Source organism: Dama dama, chromosome 30 (assembly GCF_033118175.1).
Source record: "Dama dama isolate Ldn47 chromosome 30, ASM3311817v1, whole genome shotgun sequence".
NCBI lineage: Eukaryota > Metazoa > Chordata > Mammalia > Artiodactyla > Cervidae > Dama > Dama dama.
In genome coordinates, this window is record NC_083710.1 from 37,174,432 (window position 1) to 37,198,401 (window position 23,970).

Genomic DNA, 23,970 nt, shown 5'->3' on the forward strand with positions numbered 1-23,970 from the left:
TCCTTATAATTTTGCAAAGACAAAAGTGAGTGATGAAGTACTTGCTATCTTGTGCTCAGCCTTTTGTTTTTGTTTTTTTAAAAAAGCAAGATGTATAAACTAGTGAAAACAAAACACTAAAAACCAACCAGAGAATGAAAGAGGAAATAATAAGGAATAATAAGGAAATTATGTATTAAGAACGACTACTGACGCCTATAAAGATTCAAAGCAGCTGACACAGTAAATTTTATTGTTTACATCATGACAGGCTCTGGACAGAGTGGGGACACAGTGAACACGGGGACGACACATTTAAACTCCTGTCACAAACAGATTCATTACAAAGTCCCAATGGTCAACATATTAAAATGTAAAATACAAAGAAAAAACCCAAGAAATATAAATATCCAGATTTTTTGCAGCACAATGCAATGTCCTTTTTTTAAAAAAAGTTTGCTATAATTGTGTATTTAATTAAACACATGTTTTCCTACCCTTCCCCAAAAGCTGGATCTGGGGACTGCAGTATTAGAGAAGTATGCAAAAAATAAAAACAACTTCAGTGCTCAGAAACAAAGCATTTTCCTTATTTTAATGCATCAAGGTGCAAAAACTTCAATTCCAAAAGCCAATCATCGATATATGCAGATAAATAAAACAGACTTGACAACACTTTTGTCAAACCCAACTAACATTATACTAAAATATATATATACGTATATATATTGTATGTAATACCTATTTTAGAAAAAAAGGTGCCTTGGTGAAAATGATTCTGAAAATATTCACTTGATGCACATTATGTACAAAACCTTCTATATAAAAAATTAAACTATTTTCAATGAAATTCCATGTTCAGCATCTCACCTGAAAACTGTACTTGAAAGATAAATAGGTCTACATAACGGTTTCTGTCTGAAATCATGGCTAAGGCAGTTCTCTTTCCAAGGGCTCTCTTTTTCACCCACTCTCTATCACTAATACTAATAATACACAGATGGAACCTGACATGTCTCTGTGTTATTACCTGGAGCTTTCTGTTCACTGTTAAAACAGGGGATAGTTTACTGTTGCTACAGAGAATACTTTTTTCTTAAAATATACCATTTCTCTATTTCAAATTATGCACTTACTTAAGACATAAAAGAGGCTGATAAGCCACTCCATTTGGTGTCAGTGTCAATAGCCCTGTGAGAAAGAACTCTGTATTGGAATAGCTAGAGAAGTTTCCACTAAAGCAATAGTGCATCCTACACCTGCATAGAATCAATTTGGCTCCAAAGCTCTTTGCCCCCAGACACCAGTCTGGAGTTCAAAGGTGCTCCTGAAGGTTCATCTTGGATATAAGAATACATAGGGGAGTTAAGTTGTTGACAGATATGTCTGCTCAGTCTCACAGCAGCCTTCGACAGGAGGAGCTGCTGAGATTAAGGTGGAAATGAAAATAGGGAAGACTGGGGGCAATGTTGTTGAGTTGGCCAATATTTACACCAGTAACCATTTCACTAAGTCTTTAAGCAAGTAACTATAATGACCTGGTACCTTTAGCTCCTCATTCTACAAGCACTGAGGATCTGAAGCATAAAAGGTGAAAAATGGAACACCCTTAGAAAAGGGGAACAGTCTGAGGCAAAAGTTGTAGGTCTGTAAATATATATTTTATATGCACACACGGTTGTGTGTATTATCCTGTATATATTTTACATACATATTCACAAGATGCCCTGCAGTGTAGTTCAAAAGGCCTTTTGTCAAGGAACACACAGATTCTAGTATAGGTCCTAGAGTTCATAACATCCATATAAGAAACAAATGTGCATATATTCACATAATGTAAACCTTATCAACAAAAACATTGCTAAAACACTAGGTTTAGTAGTAGGTTTTACCAATCAGCGATGTAATAAGAATATTTCTTACACTGAGAATCAAAATAACGAAAGATATACAACTAGGTTTCAAATTCACAAGAGAAAAGTTGTTTAGCATGGCAAACAAGAACAGAGTTCAAATTCCAGAAGTAAGGAAAAATATCAAAACTTTATAAATCTCCTGGGATGCAATTTATTTACTGCATCAACTTTAGAAAAATAGACTCAGAGAATGAATGATGCTGCTATGGGTTCTCTCAGCACATCATCCCATAGGTTTATCTTTTTCCTCTTTTGTTTCCAGCTGGAGGTTTCTTCAACTGAAGGAGTTGTCCTCCTGTCCCAAAGCCTGCAGAGGCAGGATTGGACACCCCAAATGTCAAACCCGCTGATGCCGTGATGCCAGGATTGCTGAAGTTAAACCCAGATGTACTTGAGCTGCCAAAGCCTTATGTTTAGGGAAGAAAATATTCATATCAGAAGTTAAGTCACAAAAACAAATGTAAAAAATGGGGATAATTCTCTAGCTGAAAGAATATATAGCCTATGAAAACAGCAAATGTCTTAGGGCCCTACATTTCTAACATGGAATTTTACAGAAAAATAATTTAGCTGACAACTAAGTGGCCCTATTATAGATACAAGTTGAGTGATCCAAGCCAAGAGAGAAACCTTACACAAGTAACTGAAATCAACAGAAAACTTCAAGTTGGCAGTCACTTTTGTGTTAATTAAATATGCCAAGGTGCCTTCCTCCTTAGCCATCCAAATACACTTTATCAAAATGTAGAGGAGAGACTTTCCCGGCCTTTGGACCCACCCTCGCAACTCTAAGTCCTCTAAGAAAGCCTCAAACCACAACTTTCAGGACAAAGAATACATGGGAGAGCAGTACCAATTGTTACTATTTTATAAGAGCCTTCACATAGTTAAGATCAAATACTGCCTAGCTAATTAATGTTAGCATATCATATTTAAATTATAATCCTGATATCACTGAATTCTATTATCTTACTTCCTAGGAACTACTGAATTTAAACACTACTTAAATGGAATTTCCTTAAAATTTCCTCAATTAAAAAGCTAATCCACATTAAATTGTTGTTATTTTAGGCATGCTATTAATCCCTAAGCATTGTACAATAAAATATGTCATTACTGGTAATTCCCTGGTGGTTCAGTGCTTGGGAATCTACCACACTTTCGCTACCAAGAGCCTGGGCTCAGCCCTGGTTGGGGAACTAAGGTCCCACAAGCTGTGCTGCGAGACCACAAAAAGTAAATAAATAAAAAAAAGAAATAAAATATAACAAGTCACTATTTATAAATACAGAAAAAAAATGCACAAGCAGATGGAATTCTCTACTAGAAGTGTCAAAAGATTATATCTATTTCAAAAGCAAAGCATCCAATTAATCATCATTTGGAGGACTGGTATTCTTAAAATGAGAGGGACTTGCAACTAAAGAATTTATAACTTATGTAACTGTATCTCTTCAGGAGAAAAATTATTCTCCTGAATGAATAATGATAAAAACTGGGTTAAAACTCACAATGGGTTTATTTTTGTAATAATGAAAGAAAAACTGTTCAAGCATAAAACTAGTCTTAGGGTTCACAATAATCTCTACATAGTTAACAGCATTTGTAATTATTTATTATATCAAACTTAAGTTGTTAGAAAGGTTCTACTAAGCTGACCTTCAGCGTATGAGAGAGAAAGCTACATGAATATTAGACTTGTAGGCTTCATCCAGGGGTAGAAACTGAATCAGGGATCTTTTTCTGATATTGGAAGTAACAACAGTTATACTTTTAAAATAATGCACCTAATGGCCTGAAATTCAGGCTAAAACACACAAACCTGCACTAAGACTTCCTGAGGGTTTATTTGTTGTTCCAAATCCAAATGTGGAGGCCCCTGTGGTGCTGCATCCAAAACCAGAGCTAGTTCCAAAGCCTAGTGGGGGTGATAGAGAGACACATGGAGGTAAAACACAGGTGAAAGGATACTGACAAGCCACACCCAATAATAAACAGTGTCGAAAACCACGGCCCTAATGAGATCTGCTATTTACCCCTTTGTCTAAGACTTCTGGAAGAACTAGATCAATTCTCAAATAAAACATTTAGATCTATTTAGACTAAGCTTACAACCCCTCAGTAATTTTTAAAGAACAAAGCCATAAAAAAATAAGAATAGCACTTTCTCTCCCAAACAGACTAGAAATTTCAGTGACCATTTAAGTATGACTTTCCTCAAACACATATACATATATCTATAGGGGTTATCTCATTTTGAAAAGAAAAAAGACTAAATTCATAAATAAGCACATGCACGATAATTTAAACACAATGTACCGCATAGTAATTCTACTCTCCTTTTTACAAAAACACTTTCACTTAAGTTTACCACTGTAAAAGTGCATGACCACACGAGAGTCAGTCACTAATTCTACGCAGGAAGAGCAGGCTCTTGCAACAGTACCAGCAATGCAACCCTGAGAAACTGGGAGTAGGGGCAGCATGGTTTTGCTCTTAACAACACTGGTCAAAATTTAAATAAAGAACATGTGTTCATCATAGAGTTCTAGAGCACAGTCTGCTAAGTACTTGAAGACTTGTTTCAAGTGCTCAAAAAATGAAATTCAAAATCATCTTTGCCTACTTTGCAATAGTTTATCTAAATTATTGAGTTTGATAGTATTATTGCCTATAACTCTATGAAATATGGTGACAAACTGGAATATAGACCACAGGAATTATGCTGTCTGCCATTAATTCTAATAATTCCTAACACAGTCTAATATATTACATAACCATATAGCTAATAAGCTTCACCTCTTATGATGATATATTCTAATGGCAATAAGGGACTCTTACTCATTACATGACAATGCACCTGTCAAAATACAATCAACCTACAAATACCCACACCAGAGAATTGGGAATGCATTTGTACTTCAGCATATTTTGCAGAAGGCTTACCTTGCTAATTAGTTACGTTATAAAAACTATTGAAATCAACTTAATTGCTTATGTATAGAAGTATACATAAAGGCAAATAGGCCAAAAGTGCTTAGAAATGGACAGAAGTTGGGCTGTTCAATTTATGATACAATTATTTCCCCATTTAAAGCACTGCATTTTCAGAAAAGAAAGATGATTAGGACAATGTCTGTCCAGAAGTAGCCTGAACTCCAACTAACTTTTTAAAGTTAATTTAATAAAAAAAAGCAATTTCCAAATTCATATTTTAGCATATTGCTTTGAAAATATGAACACCCTTACCATTTGATTTTAATACATTTTTATATTTACTGTTCAGAGAGGAAATGATTTTTAAAATTCTAGATCTAATAATTTTTAAAAGCACTGATATGTTTAGAGAATCCTTTTTTTTTTTTTTTTTTGGCCAGATAGAAGAACCTTAACTTCCCAAAGAGCAGATCCTCTTAGAGGTTTCTACAGGCTAATAGCAATTCGAATGTATCATAGTGCAATGCAATACGAGAAAAGTTAAAGTGTACCTCCAAGGTTTGAAGAACCTAGGCCACTTGACTGCAAGCCAGTGCCAATACCTGAGCCGAATGGCGCTCCAAAACTAACTCCCAGAGATGGCTGTGGCCCTGGTATAAAAAAAAAAAAAAAAAAAAAAAAATGGGGGGGAAAAAAAACAAATTTGCCTTACTCTTTCAAGATTAAAGTTTCTTTATGAAATTAATTTTAAAATGAACAGTCATTATTTTTAACAAATTCTATTTGCTAAAACTTAGTTTTCAGGATGTCTCCCCAGCCTAATTTATCTGTCCCAGCGGATTTACCTATTCAAAAATAAATTTAAAAAAAATTAACTTGTTCACACTTAAGACAGAAGAGGCTTACCATACGAAAAGAGTGTTAGTTTAACCTACTAAATAATTTGAAATCTTTAATGTATTGTAAATTATAGTTCTTTTAGTTTCACTTCTAGAATGATTTTAGATCTCCCCAGTTGCTTTCTGTTAAAATTAGTTGCTGTAATCAGTAAAGGTTTTTACTTTTTTCTTTTTAAAATAAGCTCCTTACTGTTAGAGTCAAGTCCCAATTGATCAAAGGAGACTGACACTAACATGCAAAACCATCATGTTACTTCATAAGTGTAAGTACCAAAAACTAGGCATGATTTCTTACGGAAAATATAAATGATATAAATAAATAGATAAAAAAACAAGACAATGTTTTATTTTATTAAATTTATTGTTCATTTTAAAGCAAATCAATTACACAGTAACATGACAATTCCAACTTGTTCACAAAAAGTGATAACTGAGTTCTACTGTTAGGCTCTGCTACATCACACCACTTATCACCTGATTAAATAAGATAGAGAATGAACATTTACAAAGGCACTGCTATGTACCTTGACAGATTCAATACATTCAAGATTTCAATTCAGAAGTTTCTTCTCAACATTTTGGAAAACGTACTCAGATGCAAAACGATTAAGTCATCCTTTTCCCATTTGTTAAAGATTTTGGCTGAGTTTGTTTGGCAAGAATAGCATCAAACTTACTAGCCTCTCTTTTTTAACTACTTTTTTTTTTAAAACTAAGCAGAATACAAAAATCTAAAAATCTCTCATTTGATAATTTATGAAAATTATTTGATAAATTTCATAGTACAATCTTCAGTCTTGTCTTTTTCAAGCACAGTGATCAGTGCATCTCAAAGTTGAGGGAACTGCCAAAGTAACATACAGACTGATATTTAGACTTCTTAAAGAAATCAAAGCCTTCAAGTTGTTCAGTGAAGAATGAGGTTTCTTTATTCAAAAAGGTAGTGTAAAATTATAAAACATTAAAGAAAGAAGAAAAAAAGAAACTAAGAAACTACATTTTGCTACACTGGGACAGAAACTGGACTTTCCAAATAGCTTCTACCCAGAAAATAAAGACCAACAGTAGCCAGAGTTCTTATACTACTATTAAAAAATAAATTAGAAAAGATTTAAATTTTTACATCCAGTTTGAGATCAACTTGAGAATAAAATACCTGCCTAGCAGCTCTTTTGTAAAATGTTACTATATGAAAAAGAAACTAAGCATATTACCTTCTTATTTCTAACAGAAGTATTATGTAGAAAACACACGTCCAGTTTCTTTAACATTGAGAGACTTAAGTGTCACGTGTTCATAGGAGGCACTGCTGGTGGAAGACCCTAGAGCATAATGTACACCACAGCCCTCAGCCCTACAAGTCCCAAGAGTTACTCACATAACATGCTTTTCGTTGTGTGCGGGTCTGCTTTTAAGAGCAACTCTAATCATTAATATTCAGGATATAGGTAATCAAGAACTCTAAGAATGACAAGACTTTCCATTGCACAACAGGTACATGATATTTTGAGTTTTGTACCTTCACACAAATTCTGAAGGCAACATCATTTATAAAACTAGTAGGCAAATGTATAACATTTTTTAATAGTAAAAACTCATGATAAATATCTCCCATGCCAAAGTATTAGCATATATTACACTCTGGCCACCATATAAATTAGTTTCACTATTAGAAAGCAGAATCTACATCCTTCAGGCAAAGATTACGTAAACAATTCAAGAAATCTGTCTCAAAATCTGAATAGTCATTAGTCATTCAATGAGAGGCTCTTAGTTCCATAAATAATACCCAGTTAGTAGTAACATATCCCAGTGATTGCCCAAAGTGAAACCTTCATGTAGAGTAACATTTTACAAAAGTTACTGTATATTATATTCACACATAACAAAATCAAGTTAGCACTTTAATTCATATTTTTCAGAATAAATTCTACTTTCTTAAAAGTAAAACTGAATTCACAGGAAAAGGACTAAAGTGCTAAATTTTTCTTTTATAGTTTTGAATGATCATTCAAAATACCTAATTAGGATGGTTATTCCTAAATCATATTTTTTAAAGTAATAATTTTTCTTAAAAAACAAAAACTGCTTTTTCCCCAATTTGAAAATTTTTGCTCACTGATTTTGTGGGGAATGCTCCTTTGGTTATTACATACAACAAAATTGTAAAACCACAAGAAACTCAAATGAAGAAGTTTCTTATTTAGCAATACACCTTAAATGTCCAAACCTACACTAAAAGCTAGAAAGTAGGAATTCCTAACAAAATGTCTCAGCTCTCCTTAAAAACAGCAGTTAAGTCACATGAGAAAAGTCTTTTTATGTAAACATCAAGAACGTTTAAAAGCGTCAAAACACAACAGCAAAACTTAATCCCAGTTCATTAGCTTAAAACAATCTATCCTAAGTAAAAATTACACTGAAAAGCCTAATGTCGATGTCTTAAGCTTTTTAAGAGGCTTCAGAAGCATGGTGGACAGCGTGCTCCAGATATGCCAGCACGTAATCTATCCACATACGAAGTTAATTTCATACATAAATAGCCTGCGGAGTTTGTCATCAATTCTCTTCAGCTTTCAGAAGCAATAACCAGAAATCACACAGGCCTTAGGTCTATTTTTTTTTTTTTCATTAAAAGACACTGAAGGAGGATCATGAAGTCACTGACGTCCATACTTCCACCTCCAAGAAAGACTACACAGAATGCACCTTCAGAAGGTAGCAGCCTAAGAAGCGGTCTGCTTTTTTTACATTAATAAAGTCAAGAACCTATATGCAAACAGAAGCAAAGCCCCCTGACAACTCAAACCCTGCACAGACCAACAGGGTTGATTAAAAACAGCATACAAGCCTCACCCAGCTTCATCTAGATGGTCTTTAGATTCTGTTACTGGCACTTAAAGATGTCACCAGTCACAGGACATAAGGTACAAGAGATGAGTACAAAGCACGATGCGATAAAGAGGGCGTTTCTAACGGGCTGCATGCATCTAACAGCTGCTCAGGCTCACTCCAGTGGTGGGTGACATGACTCAAGCGGCGGACCCTGACTGACCCAGAGAGGCATGAAAGGATGCGCCACAGAGCATGGAGACCCTCAGAGAAACAAAAGGGAACCAAGAAGACAGCACACAACCATCACTATTGTTCAGCTTCTCAGTTCAAAAATCCATACAATGCAAAATGAAAACACTGTAAGACTGTTTAGGTTAATAAATTACAATTCCTGCCACCTGATCAGAAAGCCCTAGATGGGCCTCACAAGTGCAGGGAAGGTACAAGGCAGTCAGTGTCCCCAAAGCCTGGCAAAGATCTAAAAGAACCCAAGCACATGAGCAAAGGGTGCTTCAGGATGGTTCCTCTAAATTAAGCTAATATTTTCCACCACTACAGAGAGCACAGACCACATCTCTACTGTTTACCTTGCTATCCCTGGAGTCTGACACAGAGGAGGCACTCAAAGAATGAACAAGTATCTTCCTAAGCCCAAAACGTATGCAGGGAAACCTACAAACCTCTCAAGACTGCCTACGTAAGAAAGTGTATAAAACAAAAATCCAACAAGTGACTTTACCTCAATTTTAGCATACACCACAGAACATAATACCCTTATAGCATAACAGCTTAGATAACTGACTTTTCTTCGGTTTTACTGATTAGAATAGAAATCTCTTACGTTTAAAGAATACCTAACCAAGTACTGCTTTCTATTTCTTACTAATTCTATTTTAGAATTAATATTTGCTCTGAAAAGTAAACTAGTACTACAGTTAGTTTGATGAGCTGGTTAAATAAATCATCAGAACTGAAGGCACCAGTGCAGGGCTGATTCGATTTCTACCCACCCCACAACGACCTGCTGGGAACCAATGCCACAATGACTTTTTCCCTCTGTAATATAAGAATGCAGTCCTACACCCTAGCCAGCTAGAGAACTACTACACAGTGCCTATGTGGGCCACTGTCCACATGGGTCCAGCCATGGAATGTGGGGGACTTGGCATAAAGCCATTATCAGCCATTCACTGATGGTTAAGTCAACTCTGTCATCTCCAAGTGTGAAGAACAATTTTTTAAATTGCCAACAGTAAAACCCAGAGAATGCTTCTCCTGTAGAGGCAGCCTGAATGTAATCTAGACATGCACATTTTTTTACTTTTGTACACGATAACCTACTACTGGACTCTATGGAACTCTCAGAAAGACACATACTCATAAGCACTATTCAAAAATGTATGAATGTGTAAAAAAAAATCAGTATCCATTAAGACTGTATTTCTCTATGTCACACTTCAAGCCTGACAAAACAGGGACTGCAGAAATAAAAAGACAATAATCTCTGAAAGACCCAGGGCCAAACTAAACATGCAGAACTGGACCACAGAAATGTCTCTCTCATAGGAAGTGAAATTAAACCAAGGACTACAATTATCTGCTCTCCAGTAGCTCCCCAGTTATTTCATCTGCTCCTCCCAGCACATACCTCACGCACAATCCAGAGCAATTCAAAACATCTTTTTCCTGCTCTTGCCACTGTTCTGTTCATTTGAAAGGTATGAACAATCCCAGCATGTACTTTCTTCTAAATTTGGTTAAGAAGGCCTGTTCTGTTTCCAGTCATTATACGAACCTACTGCTCTCAACACACTTTCAGTCAAAAAAGACATACTTCATCCTGAGTGTGGGCATTCTGTAACCACTGCATGCGAGAACATACCGCCTGTCAGCATCACAGAGGGAAGAATGCAACCTCTGGCTACTTTACCTCTGACTTTAAAACAATATACAATACAGTCACAAACTTAGAATTTGTTCTTAAATGTAATTCAGTAGTGAAACACCATGTTCTAAAGGGCATTTATAGCAACACAGCAAATAACATGAAGTAAATTCACAATATTCAGTATCTAATTGATGTATAATTAATTATTGCTAAGACTACCCTGTGTTTTTATCAGGTATATGTTTATAATTGTGTCCATCACAATTTTTAGACTGTACTGGAACAGTTACTCAGAAATTTCTTCAGTGCTAACACAAAAGGAAGACTCATAAAAATGCACATCAGTGTTCTGCACTTTAACAGTAAGAAGCTATAACTTGAATGCATTCAGACCTGTAGCAGGCTGCTGCTGCTGTGTAAGAGTTGCAGCCATGGCAACGGCTGCTGCGTTTGGCATGTTGCTGAAGGGGGTGGGTCCGGTAGTGACTCGGGGTGCGTTCTGCCACTTCTTGGCTTCTGCTCGCTTGGCTTCAAACACATCCACAGCATCTCCCAAGAACATTTTCCTGTAGCCAAGGTACTGTTCTTTAAGCATCTACAGGAATGAAAAATAGAACATGTTAATCACGTCTTGTGTTGACTTCGACACTATGAGGGTGAATATAACCATGCAATAAGTTAGCAAAGACAGATCAAAAACACTGCCAGCATCATATACTTCATCTAACTTGCCAATCACAGTGCTAGCACTGCACACGCATGGTGTGGGAAGTGGTGAATTTGAGAGTTCTACCACACCTTTGTATAGTGTCTTCCTGCTTTTAGCCATATGTCTTTACAATCAACTGCCTGCATATTCTGGCTTCCTGAGGCCCTCTTTAAAATAAGTTAGAGAGCTTGCAGACAAGCAGAGTAATATCGAAAATTCCATTTTAAATATTCTAATTTTTCATGACAATTTCCCCTTTAATAGCCAACCTTTGGATAACTCAGATATAAAGAGCTTAAAAAAAAACAGCCTACTAAATACATATATATGCATATATATTTATTATATATATATTAAAAAATATATGTTAAATATCTTTTAAAAGGTGCAGGTGACACATATTAAAATGTCACCAAAGCAAAGAGAGCTTGGAGGGTATACTTTATCAATACTGTTTGATTATTTTACAGTGAGAATAACATGATGAAAGTGAAAGTTGCTCAGTCGTGCCTGACTCTACCCAACCCCATGGACTATACAGTCTATGCAATTCTCCAGGCCAGAGTACTGGAGTGGGTAGCCTTTCCCTTTTTCAGGGGATCTTCCCAGGTCTCACACACTGCAGGCAGATTCTTTATCAGCTGGGCCACAAGGGAAGCCCAATAATACTGGAGTGGGTAAAGCCTATCCCTTCTCCAGCAGATCTTCCTGACCCATGTATGGAACCGGGGTCTCCTTCATTGCAGGCAGATTCTTTACTAACTGAGCTATCAGGGTAGCCCAAGAAAAAAATTACCAAGTTCATAAGATGTGTAGGATTACCCAACACAACATCTTCCTTAATTAAGGCTATGGATAGGAATGATTCTGTTTCATCCTGGAATTATTAAATACTTTCCTTAAGAGTTTTGCTTAAATAAATCAACTTTATACTACTTTTTACATATTTGAAAACCTTCATAATAAGACAAGGAAGAAAAATATCTGCACAACATAGACTTTTTTTTTCCATTTTTTATTTGATGTTTCCAAATATAAAAAAAGTCAAGATTCTTACACCAATTATCTCAAATGACACCATGCAAAGCAAAGTGTATACAACAATCATTTCCCCTTCAGTTCTGTGTGATCGACAGAAAATTGAATGGCATATGCCTGGTTGAAAAATTTCACCAGTTCACCAAAAAAACAAAAAAACAACCCACCAACAACCCAGCAACAAACATGCAAGCCAGTTGCTACTTTTTCTACAAGTTACTTCATAAACTTTTTTAATTAGGAGGCACACTGAACTGAAAATTTTAGCTGCCCAAATTTATCCTGCTACCCCACAGAAAGCACAGGTGACAGTCCTAACACTCTGTAAACTTCGGAGAGTTGAGATAGTAGACACCATTTGTTATCTACAGTACGTTCAGCTCTTGAGTCTGCCAAAGTCGACTTTTTCTCTTAACAGAAATAAATCTCCTTAGGGCCTTTCCCCTAGGAAATTTTGCTAGGCTGGGTTTCAAAAGAATAGTGAAGTATGAAATTTAAAGTGTGACAACTGAAGTATTTTGATGCATTATACAAATTTTTCCTAGTTGCACAGACTAAAGACAGGTGGTTTGCTAAATAGCACTGAAGAAAATCCTGACCCAGTGGTACTACTTAGTCCAAGTACAACATAGACTTCAAAGTGCCAAGACAGAACCACCTTCAGCACTTTAAAAAACTAAACACTTATTACAAAGTTTCGAGAGAATTTAATAAAAATTCCTCCCTTAAAATTAAGTTATAAAAAAAAATGAAGTTATTTTAAAGATTTGGTTTAAAATTTTTAATCAATCAAAGCAAAAGGTCTGAACTATGCTATCACTTCAAAAATAGTATGATTTAAGTGGTTAAAGTTAAAAAATTCTATTACCATGCATCAGAATAAAAACGAAAACTCTGGTAATCTCCATGAAATTCTAATCTATACAGTTAAGAATTTATCTAGATTCAAGTTTGGATGCTTTGAATTTTAAAAGGTTTTCTCTTACCATATATAAATCCAAGAAAGACCAATTACATTTGCTTGATTGGTAAAGTATACCTATATTTATTTCACCCAAGTAATTTTTAAAAATGAACATATTACACAAGGCTCAAAATATTCAGTGACAATTTTTTTTTTATTTTTATTATTTGATAAATACAGTTTCCTGTGTTTAGAAGGGACAAGTGTTAGCAAGTTTTTTTATAATGAAGGGTCCAATAAACACTTAAAACACACATAAAATTCAAGCAGTGGGAAATGCTTCTGCTATTAAGAATGTTTACCTTCTATAGTGCTGTAAGAGATGGAAAAACCAAAATGTCTTAACAAAAGACAATGGGTTAAACAAACTGCACCTACAGGCAACAAAATCCTGCTTAACTACTAAAACGATGGCAAACAAGTACATGTATGAATGTGGAAAGTCATTTACAATATGCTGATGAAAAAGTTAACACACTTCACAGAACACTTGCCCGGTTGTGTCTGGGCATATTTTACAGAGTTGGTCTTTTTAACTTACAAGTAATCTGAGCTATTTGTATGATGAGCATGGACACTTTTGTCCTGCAAATGAACAAATACTTCACTTGGTACAGATGTCCAGATAAATGAACAAGGAATGAGAACTCACCTTCACATTTTCATGAATAGACTGAAGCTGTGCAGCTAAAGCTACAAATGTTTGATAAATTTTCTGCATAGCCATTGACAAATCTATAAAAGAAAATCATATTATCACACAAATACATATATAACACAATCAATATTATTCTTCTATTACTTGAGTCCATTTCTTGGCACAGTTAACGTGTAGGATGAAAAAAATTACACCAATACTTCCAAGGACGGGAGAAGACAGCAGAACAGACTGAGAGAAGGATTTCTCTCTATCAGTAATCTGGGAGACGTGGGACCCAGGACATCTGCCCATTATATCATAATCATTCATAATAAAGCATTTCATATTTGTAAGAAATAAAGATATAATCAATGACTTTCAAGGAAACTGTCTTATGGCAGTTTAAGACAACTACTAAAAGCACTATTAAAAAAATGACCACAGAAAGCATGTTACCTTGTGGGGTGATATGTGAATTGTTTGCTTGGGTGGCAAGATGGTTCTCCAGCTCCTCAATCTGCTGTCGGTACTGCTGGAGCTGCACCTCAAACTGCTGAACCAGGATCCTGAAGTAGCTACATGAGAACATTTACCAAGTCAGACCATGGTGTAAAAACACTGCTTCCTTCATATTCAAAAAGCCCTCTGTTTAAGTATGGCCTTTAAATTAGTCTGATGACACGATGTACCTTTAAGTGACACAAGTATTTCTGAAACAAAACGTCAAATTTATAAGTTATCAAGGTATCAAAAATAGATGCATATCCTTACTCCAATCATGAAAAATCTCAAGTAAGGGATAATCTACAAAATAACTTAATATTCTTTAAAATGTCAAGGTCATCAAAGAAAAGACTGAATAAATGTTATAGACTGGAAGTGACATAACAACTAAATGCAATGTGAAAAGAATCCTAGAACAGAAAAGGTACACTAGTGGAAAAGACAGTAAAATTCAAGTAAATTCTGTATTTCGGTTAATACAGTAGCAATGTGAATTTCCTCTTCTTGATAATTATACTATGATTATGCAATATGTTAACAGTAAGGGAAACAGGTAAGGAGTGGAAGAAAACTCTTTGTACTATACTACCAGTATTGCAACTTTAAGTCTAAAATTTAAAAGAAAAAGTTTTTTTTAAAAAAGTGCAATTATCAACCAGATTTTACAGCCAAATACTTAGAGTTCTTATATTTATAATTGGAAGTACTATTTATAGGCTGAAAACACTACAGGGTACTACAGGAGTATATAATTACAATTACTATTCTGATAAACATAACCAGAGAATGCAAGATTGATAAAAAGAGACCTTGAATAGCATGAAACACAGTTGGAACTGACTATAAGAAATAGGGAACTGTGAAAGCTTTTACAGTGGAAAATAATGATTCAACCCATTTCAGAATTAGCTCTGATGGCAGATTGAAGAACAAGACAGCAGGATAAGATACTGAGGAAGTCCAGCAAAGCAGCTCACTCCATGCTCATCTGAATAAAGCAACAGGAGTTATCACCATCATTGTCATTGCCTGAGTTTGACCACTGCACTGTGGTTATGAAAGAGAATATCCTTATGTTGAAGAAATATACTCCGAAGCACTCAAGCATTCAAAGGCATCATTTCGACAAACAACTCTACACAGGTGAAATGTGTTTATAAACATGGACAGCAAGGAACAAAACAACTGCAGTAAAAATGCTAACATTCGGGGAATCTGGGTGAAAGATATGTGAGAATTCTTGGGTTTTATTCTTAAAACTTTTTTGGAAATCTGAAATCAAAACAAAACTTAAAAAAAGAGAATAAGGGACCAGGAGTCCAACGGACCCCGCCCACCCAGAAGCTCAGGACTCCCATCTCCGTGCCTCAGGCTCCCCATCTCTTAGACTGGACTCTGACAGCTGGAGAGGATTTGTGCAGTCAGATCTGGCGGGAAAGAGCCAAGCACCCAGGTGGTGTATGGCAAGCATCTGACCATGCTCACTATTGTCCTCTTGCATAACACAAAAGGATATGGAAACAGACAACAAGATACATATCACATGTATGGAAACTAGATGAATATACAAGCTGGGTACAGGTAGATTTGTCAAACTGCTTATCTACACAATTTTTCTTCCTAAAGATTATTATGTATGCAAATAAGTTATGGATGCAAATAAATTTATGGAAATAAATAAAAGGGTTAAACTATACTTAGTATGCCCTGTTTAAGGAAGAGACGATCATAAAAATATTTTTAAACTGAAAGTACTTATGGTATAATCATAAGTTCCTACTATCTGCACAACATAATCAAGTGGAACAGACCCTGTAAACAGTATGAAGTGCAACTGCAGAAGACTGCTGGAAAGCTCGACCTTAGCTTTCACTTACCCTCCAGTAAAATGGGGGTGACATACTTTCTTAGAATTATTATGAGAATTACATTTTAAAAATTCACACAAAGTACCCAGACTCGCTAAAAAGTGAACTAAGAAATCCATGGTCTGTATACTGTTTTTATTGTTCTGCTATTTTAAAAACAAACATTTATTTAACTTACTCAGCAGGAGCCGTATTTTCATGTTGCAATCCAGGTGGTGTTTTCTGGGTTCTTAAAGCTATTTCAGCATTTTTTAACTCCTAATATAACAGAGGTTTTAAAAAAGAAAAAGCCAGTTAAAAGTCAGGCTAAAAATACCAATCATCTCAGGATTTCAACAAAGCCACTCTCAGAGCTTCATATGCTGTGAGAACATATTATGACTGAAGCTCCTTCACAAGGTGCTGAAACCTCCTTTCAGGCAGGACAAACTATACTTTCAAGAACAAATTTCATAATAAATGTAAAATGAACTGCTGGTCTATCTTCAACTATGGGTTTATGTAGGATTCATGAAGTTTATTCACCCACAGATACAGACATTATTTTAAAACCTGTACTACACAACCACAGAAAACACTGTTGTACAAAAACAAGGTAAATAACCCTGAGGATGACGACAGCAGCAGCACTCACTGTGTACCAAGCCCTTTGCTACAGGTTCTACTCCTCTAACCAATGCCACCTCATGGGGCTACTGTGGAAAATCACTGGGTTAATATATCTAGATTGCTTAGAATACTGCCTCATACAAAGTAAGCACTCAATAAAAACCAGTAACTATTACAGTAATTTAGAAGTACATGTGCTATGTGGTTTTCTTATGCACGAAACTTCATAATTTTTAAAAGACCTATTTCTACTTAAAAAAACCAAACACAAATGAAAAACCCCACAATAAAATGACACTCAGTTTACCTGAGCAGTTTCTATCTTCAGTTTGTCAATATTGAGAGTGTTCCTCTGCAATCCACTGGCAGCCAGTGACAAAAGCTGCTTCAGAGCTTTAATATCTTCCTGGACTTTAAGCATTGCTTTTGAAGACATTCTACTAATTTCTTCTTGAACCTGTTTTTGTTCCTTCACAAATTTCCTAAAAAAAAGAAAACTGAGTTTAAAAAAAAATACCCTTTGGGGACTTCCCTGGTGGTCCAGCGGCTAAGCCTCTGTGCTCCTGATACAGAGGGTCCGGGTTCATTCCCTGGTGAGGTAACTAGATCCCACATGCTGCTACTAAGACCTGGTTCAGTCAAATAAATAAATTAAAATAAGTACTTTAATTAAAAAAAAAAATACACCTTTGGTTTTCTACAGAAAAAAAGTACATTTACCACACATTGGTCAGTTTTAAGTCCGAGTGTTTTGAGAAGCAACTATTAAAAAATTCATCTACAGTTCTCAGAATGGCAGTTACAGAATTTTAATTCCTTTATTTCCTTTGTTCAATTGCTCTGCTTCTTTAACTTCTACAGGCATTCCAATGTTTCCAAAGTTTAAATGCTCAGGAGGAGGAGGAGATGGTCCCCCTGAAACCCACCCCCACCCCCCACCACTGCCCGCGTTGGAGTCCGACTTAGCTCCTGATGACACCTGACGCACTTACTGGAGGTTGTCGACGTCCTGGCAGATGACAGCAGGCAGCGTCTCATCCTTCAGTGCTTTACTGTCCCTGAGAAAGATGCCACAGGCCCATTAAACCCGAGATCATAAGAAGCTGGCAGTTGAATTCTACTACAGTGTGTGTTAAAGCATGTGAAAACAGAGCAAATATTCCTTATTTATAGCTTTCCTGGATGATTTTAAAGTTCCTTATAAAGAGTAATAAACTTCCTGACGTACACAATAACTAACAATTCACCCGACATGGAGGTTTCTGTTCTAAGAAGACTGGCATCTGTTACAAGTACACATAGGTGCATTTGACTAAATGTTTCAAAAAAAAATCAGAGAATACTGCAGGGAGGGATGAGATATTAAACTAAGTTTCTCCAGCTCCAAAATCCCAGGACTGACATTTCGTTCAGTTCAAAAATATTACAGCATTCATTAAAGAAAGAAAGCCTGCCAAACTTCTCACAATGAGATGCTCACAATACTTTTACTTTATTATTTTATAACTTCAATTTGTTCTTCAACAAAATAAGACCTAGGGGTAGCTGAAAGGAATCAAGACTACTTAACAAAGACAGGAATAAATGAAACTCTTCAAACATACAGATAAAGTACATGGAGGCCTTCTCCCTCTTCAACATCAGGAAGTGAATGGTGCTGGCACAGTAATTTACACATAAAAGAAAAGGTACATATACATGTTTAATTTGTATATATAAATAAAAAGTGGTCCAAGAGTAAAGTTCCATGAATTGTTCAATACTTACAAGAAGGTAAAGAGACACTACATATATTTGTGTTTATTTTTATTATTTGAGGAAAAGCTAACTACTTTGTAGAAAGAAATAGTTATAATTTTCTCAAATATCAGACCTTTCACAATCTCTCCAGAGCCTATGTTTATTATTTTGTCACAAAAACTTCAAAATAATTTTTCTTCTAAATGTGTGTATGGTTCCATTTACTTCCAACCATATCATTTGCCTACAGTTTAATAAGTAAACTCTTTAATTAAAATATTTTAGAAGTCAGATTGTAAACTTACTCTGGTCTTGTTCCTGTTTTATCACCTAGAAAATTGAAAAAGCTTTGTGTAAAAATATGCTATTTATCAGTGTATTCCAAATACAATAAGTTAACATAAACTAAGGTAAGAGTAGAAATGGTTAAAGATTTCTTAGATTACCTCTTACAACAGTATGTGATGTCATGACTTGTCACGCTCCAATCACAGCATGTTACAGACATATATAACTGTTTATAATAGTTACACAGCTGATTTGCAAGTATTTCTTTCAAGGGAAAGAAGCTTCCTTTTTCAACTCTCTTCCCTGAAAAATCTTCTTGCTGAGGAGTTTAACTCCTGAGAGCTTTATTTGACACTTTTTAAAGCCCTATTATCAGGCTGTTCCATCTGAATAAAAAAATAAGCTACTAAAACATCTAAGGCTATTTTTGAATTATGGAATTACTACAAAGAAAATTAAGTAAAAACAAGATAGGACCTTGTGTCTAAAATTTTTCATTCAAAGAAAAATAAATCCAAATCTTCTAGGGTTAACAGGATTTTATCAACTTTCAGGATAGTAATTCACCCTATAATAGTAATAATAGTAACTTCTATAATAGTAACTTCTAATAATAAAATCCATGTCCAATTTAAAAATTCCATACAGATATAGGACACTGAATATCCTACAACTTCATGCATTATGTCATTCTAAGTTCTTCAAAGAGGTTCAGTGCAGTATGTACGTATGCACTCTGGAGGAACATGCTTTCATCAGAACAAATCACACACAGAACCAATAACCACAAAGAAAAAATTTCACAATGTACTTGGATTGGAAAAAATTGGCATTTTCATACTGGTTGGTGAGTAAATCTTTTTGGAAAGCACTTTCACAATACATACAATGGGACTCCAAAATGTCCCTCCCTTTAAGCCAATGATTCAATTTCTAGGTTATCTCCCTTAAGGAAATAACCAATATACGAACAAAAACTCATAATAAAATCAAACTGCATTTTCTGTGTGCCTGGCTCTGCTGTTTTACAATCCTCAAACCTACCCCATGAAGCAGGGACTGTTACTTCCCCTACTTCACAAAGCACCAAGAGGATAAAGAGCTTGAATATGGTCACAGAGCTTGTGAACAGCTGAGCCAGGATCTGCGGCCAGCAAACGGGCTGGCCATCACACCACACTGCCTCTCTCTGCAAGGCTGCCCAGTACAGCGACATTTCCCAAAGCAAAGGTCTGGAGAGGAACACTGACTGGAGGATGATGGCTGACTGGATGATGGTGCATCCAGTCAGAAAACTGATGATAAGCACATTAAAATATTTGTAAAGGATTACTGACTCTGATTAAACCTTGTAATATATTACACAAGAAAGAACAGGTTACAAAACAATACATGGATCATGGTCCCGATTTTTAAAATGTGTATTAATATATGCATTCAGATAGTTACATAAGACAAATGTACATACAAATCTCAGTCCTTTTACAAAAATAAAATTTTAAATGCATAACACACAAAATTTGTGAAATATAATGCAAACTTAAAAATTTCCCTATTGAGTATTTAACTAATAATTTTTCAGACACAGGAATTTAATTCCCTCAATAAGACTGTAAGAATGTGAAATTACAGTAACATTACTTACTCTTCTTATCCGATGAGCTACTAAAATCTATACCTCCGAGGCCTTCATTGCCAGCAGCTGAAGTAGCTGCTGTAGTTCCCAGAGTCAGGCCTAAAGCACTCTGTCCAAGTCCTACAAACAAGCCAAACATCACTGATAAAGTTTCTCACCCTAATATATAATGAATTACCCGAATGACCAACACACTCAACACCTTTAAGTTGGATCCCAGCTTATCATCGTGCTTGACTTAGACAAATAAAAAGAAACAAGTCCAGAGCATGCTTTGGACAAAGACTGATAATCTTACTTGGATTCAGTGCTATATGTAAGTTTGGATGATGTGATTTTTATCAAGAGGGCCAGAATGTATCTGCTAACTGATATACACGGACACTCGATTTTATTTGATGTTTTTAAACCGTATCAAAGTAGTTTTAGTGTGCACATTTTTCAGGTGATTACTTCTTGTCTTCCAATCATGCTTTGGAATTCTATACTTCAAAATCATCCATATTGGATGTATAAATTAACTTGATGGGGGAAATAAGGTATACAGTCAAATCTTCAATTTGTACATTTTAAATATCTTAGTTTTACTTGTCAGTTATATTTCAACAAAGCTGGGGAAAAAGAAATAATCTAGCATGAATTTATAAGATTTTTACTATAATACAAAGCAAACAGTTTTACTATTAATGAATTTTAAAGAACTGATAGAAACTTGCAATTGAAACATCAAAATTTCACATTCTGAAGTTCTTTTGATTAAACAAACAAAAAAAAGACTTCACTTATTTAAATTCTACTTCACAGACAAAAGGATGTGGAAGAGCTAGACTACAGTTAATCTTAAGTCATCAATGTACACCTGTGAATCAAGTCTAAACTTCAAAGACCCTGCCCTGGTAAATCATTTAAGTCCATGCATTCTCAAGCTGACATAAGTGTGTTCTTTTTAGACAAGATACTATTTACTTTAAAAAACAGAAAACAGCAAGGTGTACTGGGTAAGAGCATGGGATAAATGAAAACTGGATTTAAATCCTGACAATGTGTGGAAAACACACAGTTGGATAAATGCTATGAATTAAAAAAAAAAAAAATCAATGGCACTTTTAGGTTAAGATAACATAAAGCAAGCATTGAATACTGTGTCAACCGAAACAACACCAAGGTACAAAAGCAACCCTGACTCTTCTGTTGTTTTTGTGTTTTGATCTCACTGGAATCTTTGGGAAAAATGTTTAAATATTTATCCTGCAAAGAAATGTATGCTATAGTAAGCTAGTGATTTGGTTATTAGAAGACACCAAAAAAAAAAAAAAAAAAAAAAAGGGAGACACCTACAAAACCGACTAATAAAATCATTTAATACTTGCTCTTAATGCCTTGCCTTCAAAGCACTCTAATACCCTTTCATAACATCTGTAACAAAAAGCCATTCCCAGAACCTGGGTCAGGAGGTCAAGTTCTCTCACAGTGAATTCAGAGGCTAAACAATTCAGTACTATCCAACTGCCATTTATTCAAAAGACAAGTTTCTCTGGAACAGTTTACTAACTCTTGAAACAGGTCCTTCTTTGTCTCCTTATCTAGTCAATGTTGAGAAAATTTATTTCTAAAATATGGCAAAGATGTCCAATTACGTATGAAAAACTTTTATTATTCACTCTTCTGGAGAGTAGGTGTCACCATTTACCTGATGTTGATGTGCTTGTACCTTGGAAAAGTGAGCCTCCCAAACCAGTCAAGGCCCCTCCTAAAGAGAGGCCTGTTGAGGCAGTGGTAGTTGTAGCTGCTGTTCCACTCAAGTTATTCAGGGTAAATCCTGTGGATGCTATAAAAAGTGAAAACTGTAAGACTTCAAAAAGAAGCATCATTTCTAAGAACATCATAGAAAATACAAAGCATTTTCTTAAACTGATGTCAAGATAAAACTGGCTCTTGGAGAAAACTATTCACTAAAGATAACATTACATATACTTTAGAATAGAGAGAAATAGTACCTTTAAAGCAAAAACCACTGACAAGCATAGGCTTTGGTTAATACTAACATGGTATCAGGTGAGAGAGTGCAGACAGTAATAGTTTTCAACCCAGACTACGAATTCCACACTGAAGACCAGATGACTCCTAACCAGGCAAGGTTTATGCGGTCTTCATCCTCCCCTGTCACCAGAATGTTCCTTGAGAACAAAGCAGACAGGAACAGGCTCACACGTGACCTCTCATCCAGTACCCTGCTTTGCTCTGTAAAGAGACCAACTTCCAGGAGGGCCTCTGCTGCTTTAATGCTCAAGGCAGATCTTCACAAACCAGTATTCAGTGCGTCAACACTGCTGAATGACTGAAGTAAAAATCTTCCCAACTGAAGTTACCTTTTCTAAAGGTGGCCACCTGTGTTCACTAACTGAATGAAATGAGAGTAAAACCAGAAAATGCCACTATTCTCCATCAGCCTCACCTGCAGGAGTGGATGTCAGTGCAGACGAGAGCGTGAGACTGCTGGCCGAGGTAGAGGCGATGGGCAGCGCAAAGGGCGTGGCGGACGCTGCGGGTTTACTGAAGCCTAAACTGAAGCCTGTTGTAGATGCAGATGTCGTGGCTGCCGTTCCTGTTTTAAAAAGAATCCCATCTTAATAACCGTGCATATACTATACTGATATCAATCAGGACCCTAAAAGTCTAAGATCCTACTTTAAATATATGCACTTATCAACGAGAGAAAAGCGTTCACCAAATCACAGTGAACCCCGAAGAGGAAAATCCAACTGAGGTGGAGATACTGGAGTTCACCTTCTGCCCCATCTCCAGATTTACCTAGAACAGCGCTTCCCCTCTTTCTTTTATACTCAACAGAAAAAGTCTTCCTTCTCCAAGACCAAATTAAAACACCTCCTCTGCTGCTGGCAACCCTCCTCCTCTGCCAGCGCCCAGCCGCCTCTCTTCTCCTCCCCATGCGGCTCCTCCAGTCCCTCCTGTCCGTCTCCTTCCTCAGTTCACGTCTTCTAAAGCACAGCTGATTTAACAATGATTCAAGTGTACAGCAAAGTGATTCAGTTTTATAAATATATACTTTTTTCTTCAGGTTCTTTTCCATTACAGGTTATGACGAGACGCTGAATTTAGTTCCCCATGCTGTCTATTGATACTTTACACAGAGATACATACTAGTTATGTATCTCTGTTCACTTACTAAATCATACTGTATCTGGCTGTGTTTTTGCTCTCTCACTTCCTAAAACATCTTGCCCACATTCGGAATCTCAACTGTAGGTTCATGGGTCTAAGTCTATATCTACCTGAGTCTCCAAAGTTACCTCTGCCTTATGTCCCTCTGGATTCCACAGGCCTCCCTGTAAAAACTTCCCTAAATTCCCCACAGTCAACTGGGTTGCTAAAACTAGAGACCATGAACATCCGTGGCATACTTTTTCTCTCCTGCATTCTGTCAATTCTACTTCAGAGATACCAGCACCTCCATCACAATCTGCTGAAACTCAGTATTCAAAGCATGCAGACTCAAGGC

At 35.9% G+C, this 23,970-nt stretch overlaps 1 protein-coding gene across 1 annotated transcript in view; it reads right to left on the reverse strand.

Moving 5' to 3' along the window:
- Positions 1 to 200: 200 nt before the first annotated feature.
- Positions 201 to 23,970, reverse strand: part of NUP58 (nucleoporin 58) — a 30,917-nt gene continuing 7,147 nt past the window's right edge. Inside the window, exons 3-15 of the mRNA XM_061133497.1 lie at positions 22,906 to 23,055; positions 22,141 to 22,278; positions 20,460 to 20,570; positions 18,832 to 18,856; positions 17,779 to 17,844; positions 17,094 to 17,268; positions 16,356 to 16,435; positions 14,262 to 14,380; positions 13,818 to 13,900; positions 10,848 to 11,049; positions 5,384 to 5,482; positions 3,718 to 3,813; positions 201 to 2,301 (exon numbers count right to left, since the gene is read on the reverse strand). Coding sequence (XP_060989480.1) covers positions 2,132 to 2,301; positions 3,718 to 3,813; positions 5,384 to 5,482; positions 10,848 to 11,049; positions 13,818 to 13,900; positions 14,262 to 14,380; positions 16,356 to 16,435; positions 17,094 to 17,268; positions 17,779 to 17,844; positions 18,832 to 18,856; positions 20,460 to 20,570; positions 22,141 to 22,278; positions 22,906 to 23,055 — 1,514 coding nt within the window. The 3' untranslated portion in view covers positions 201 to 2,131. The remainder of the gene's footprint in view (positions 2,302 to 3,717; positions 3,814 to 5,383; positions 5,483 to 10,847; positions 11,050 to 13,817; positions 13,901 to 14,261; positions 14,381 to 16,355; positions 16,436 to 17,093; positions 17,269 to 17,778; positions 17,845 to 18,831; positions 18,857 to 20,459; positions 20,571 to 22,140; positions 22,279 to 22,905; positions 23,056 to 23,970) is intronic.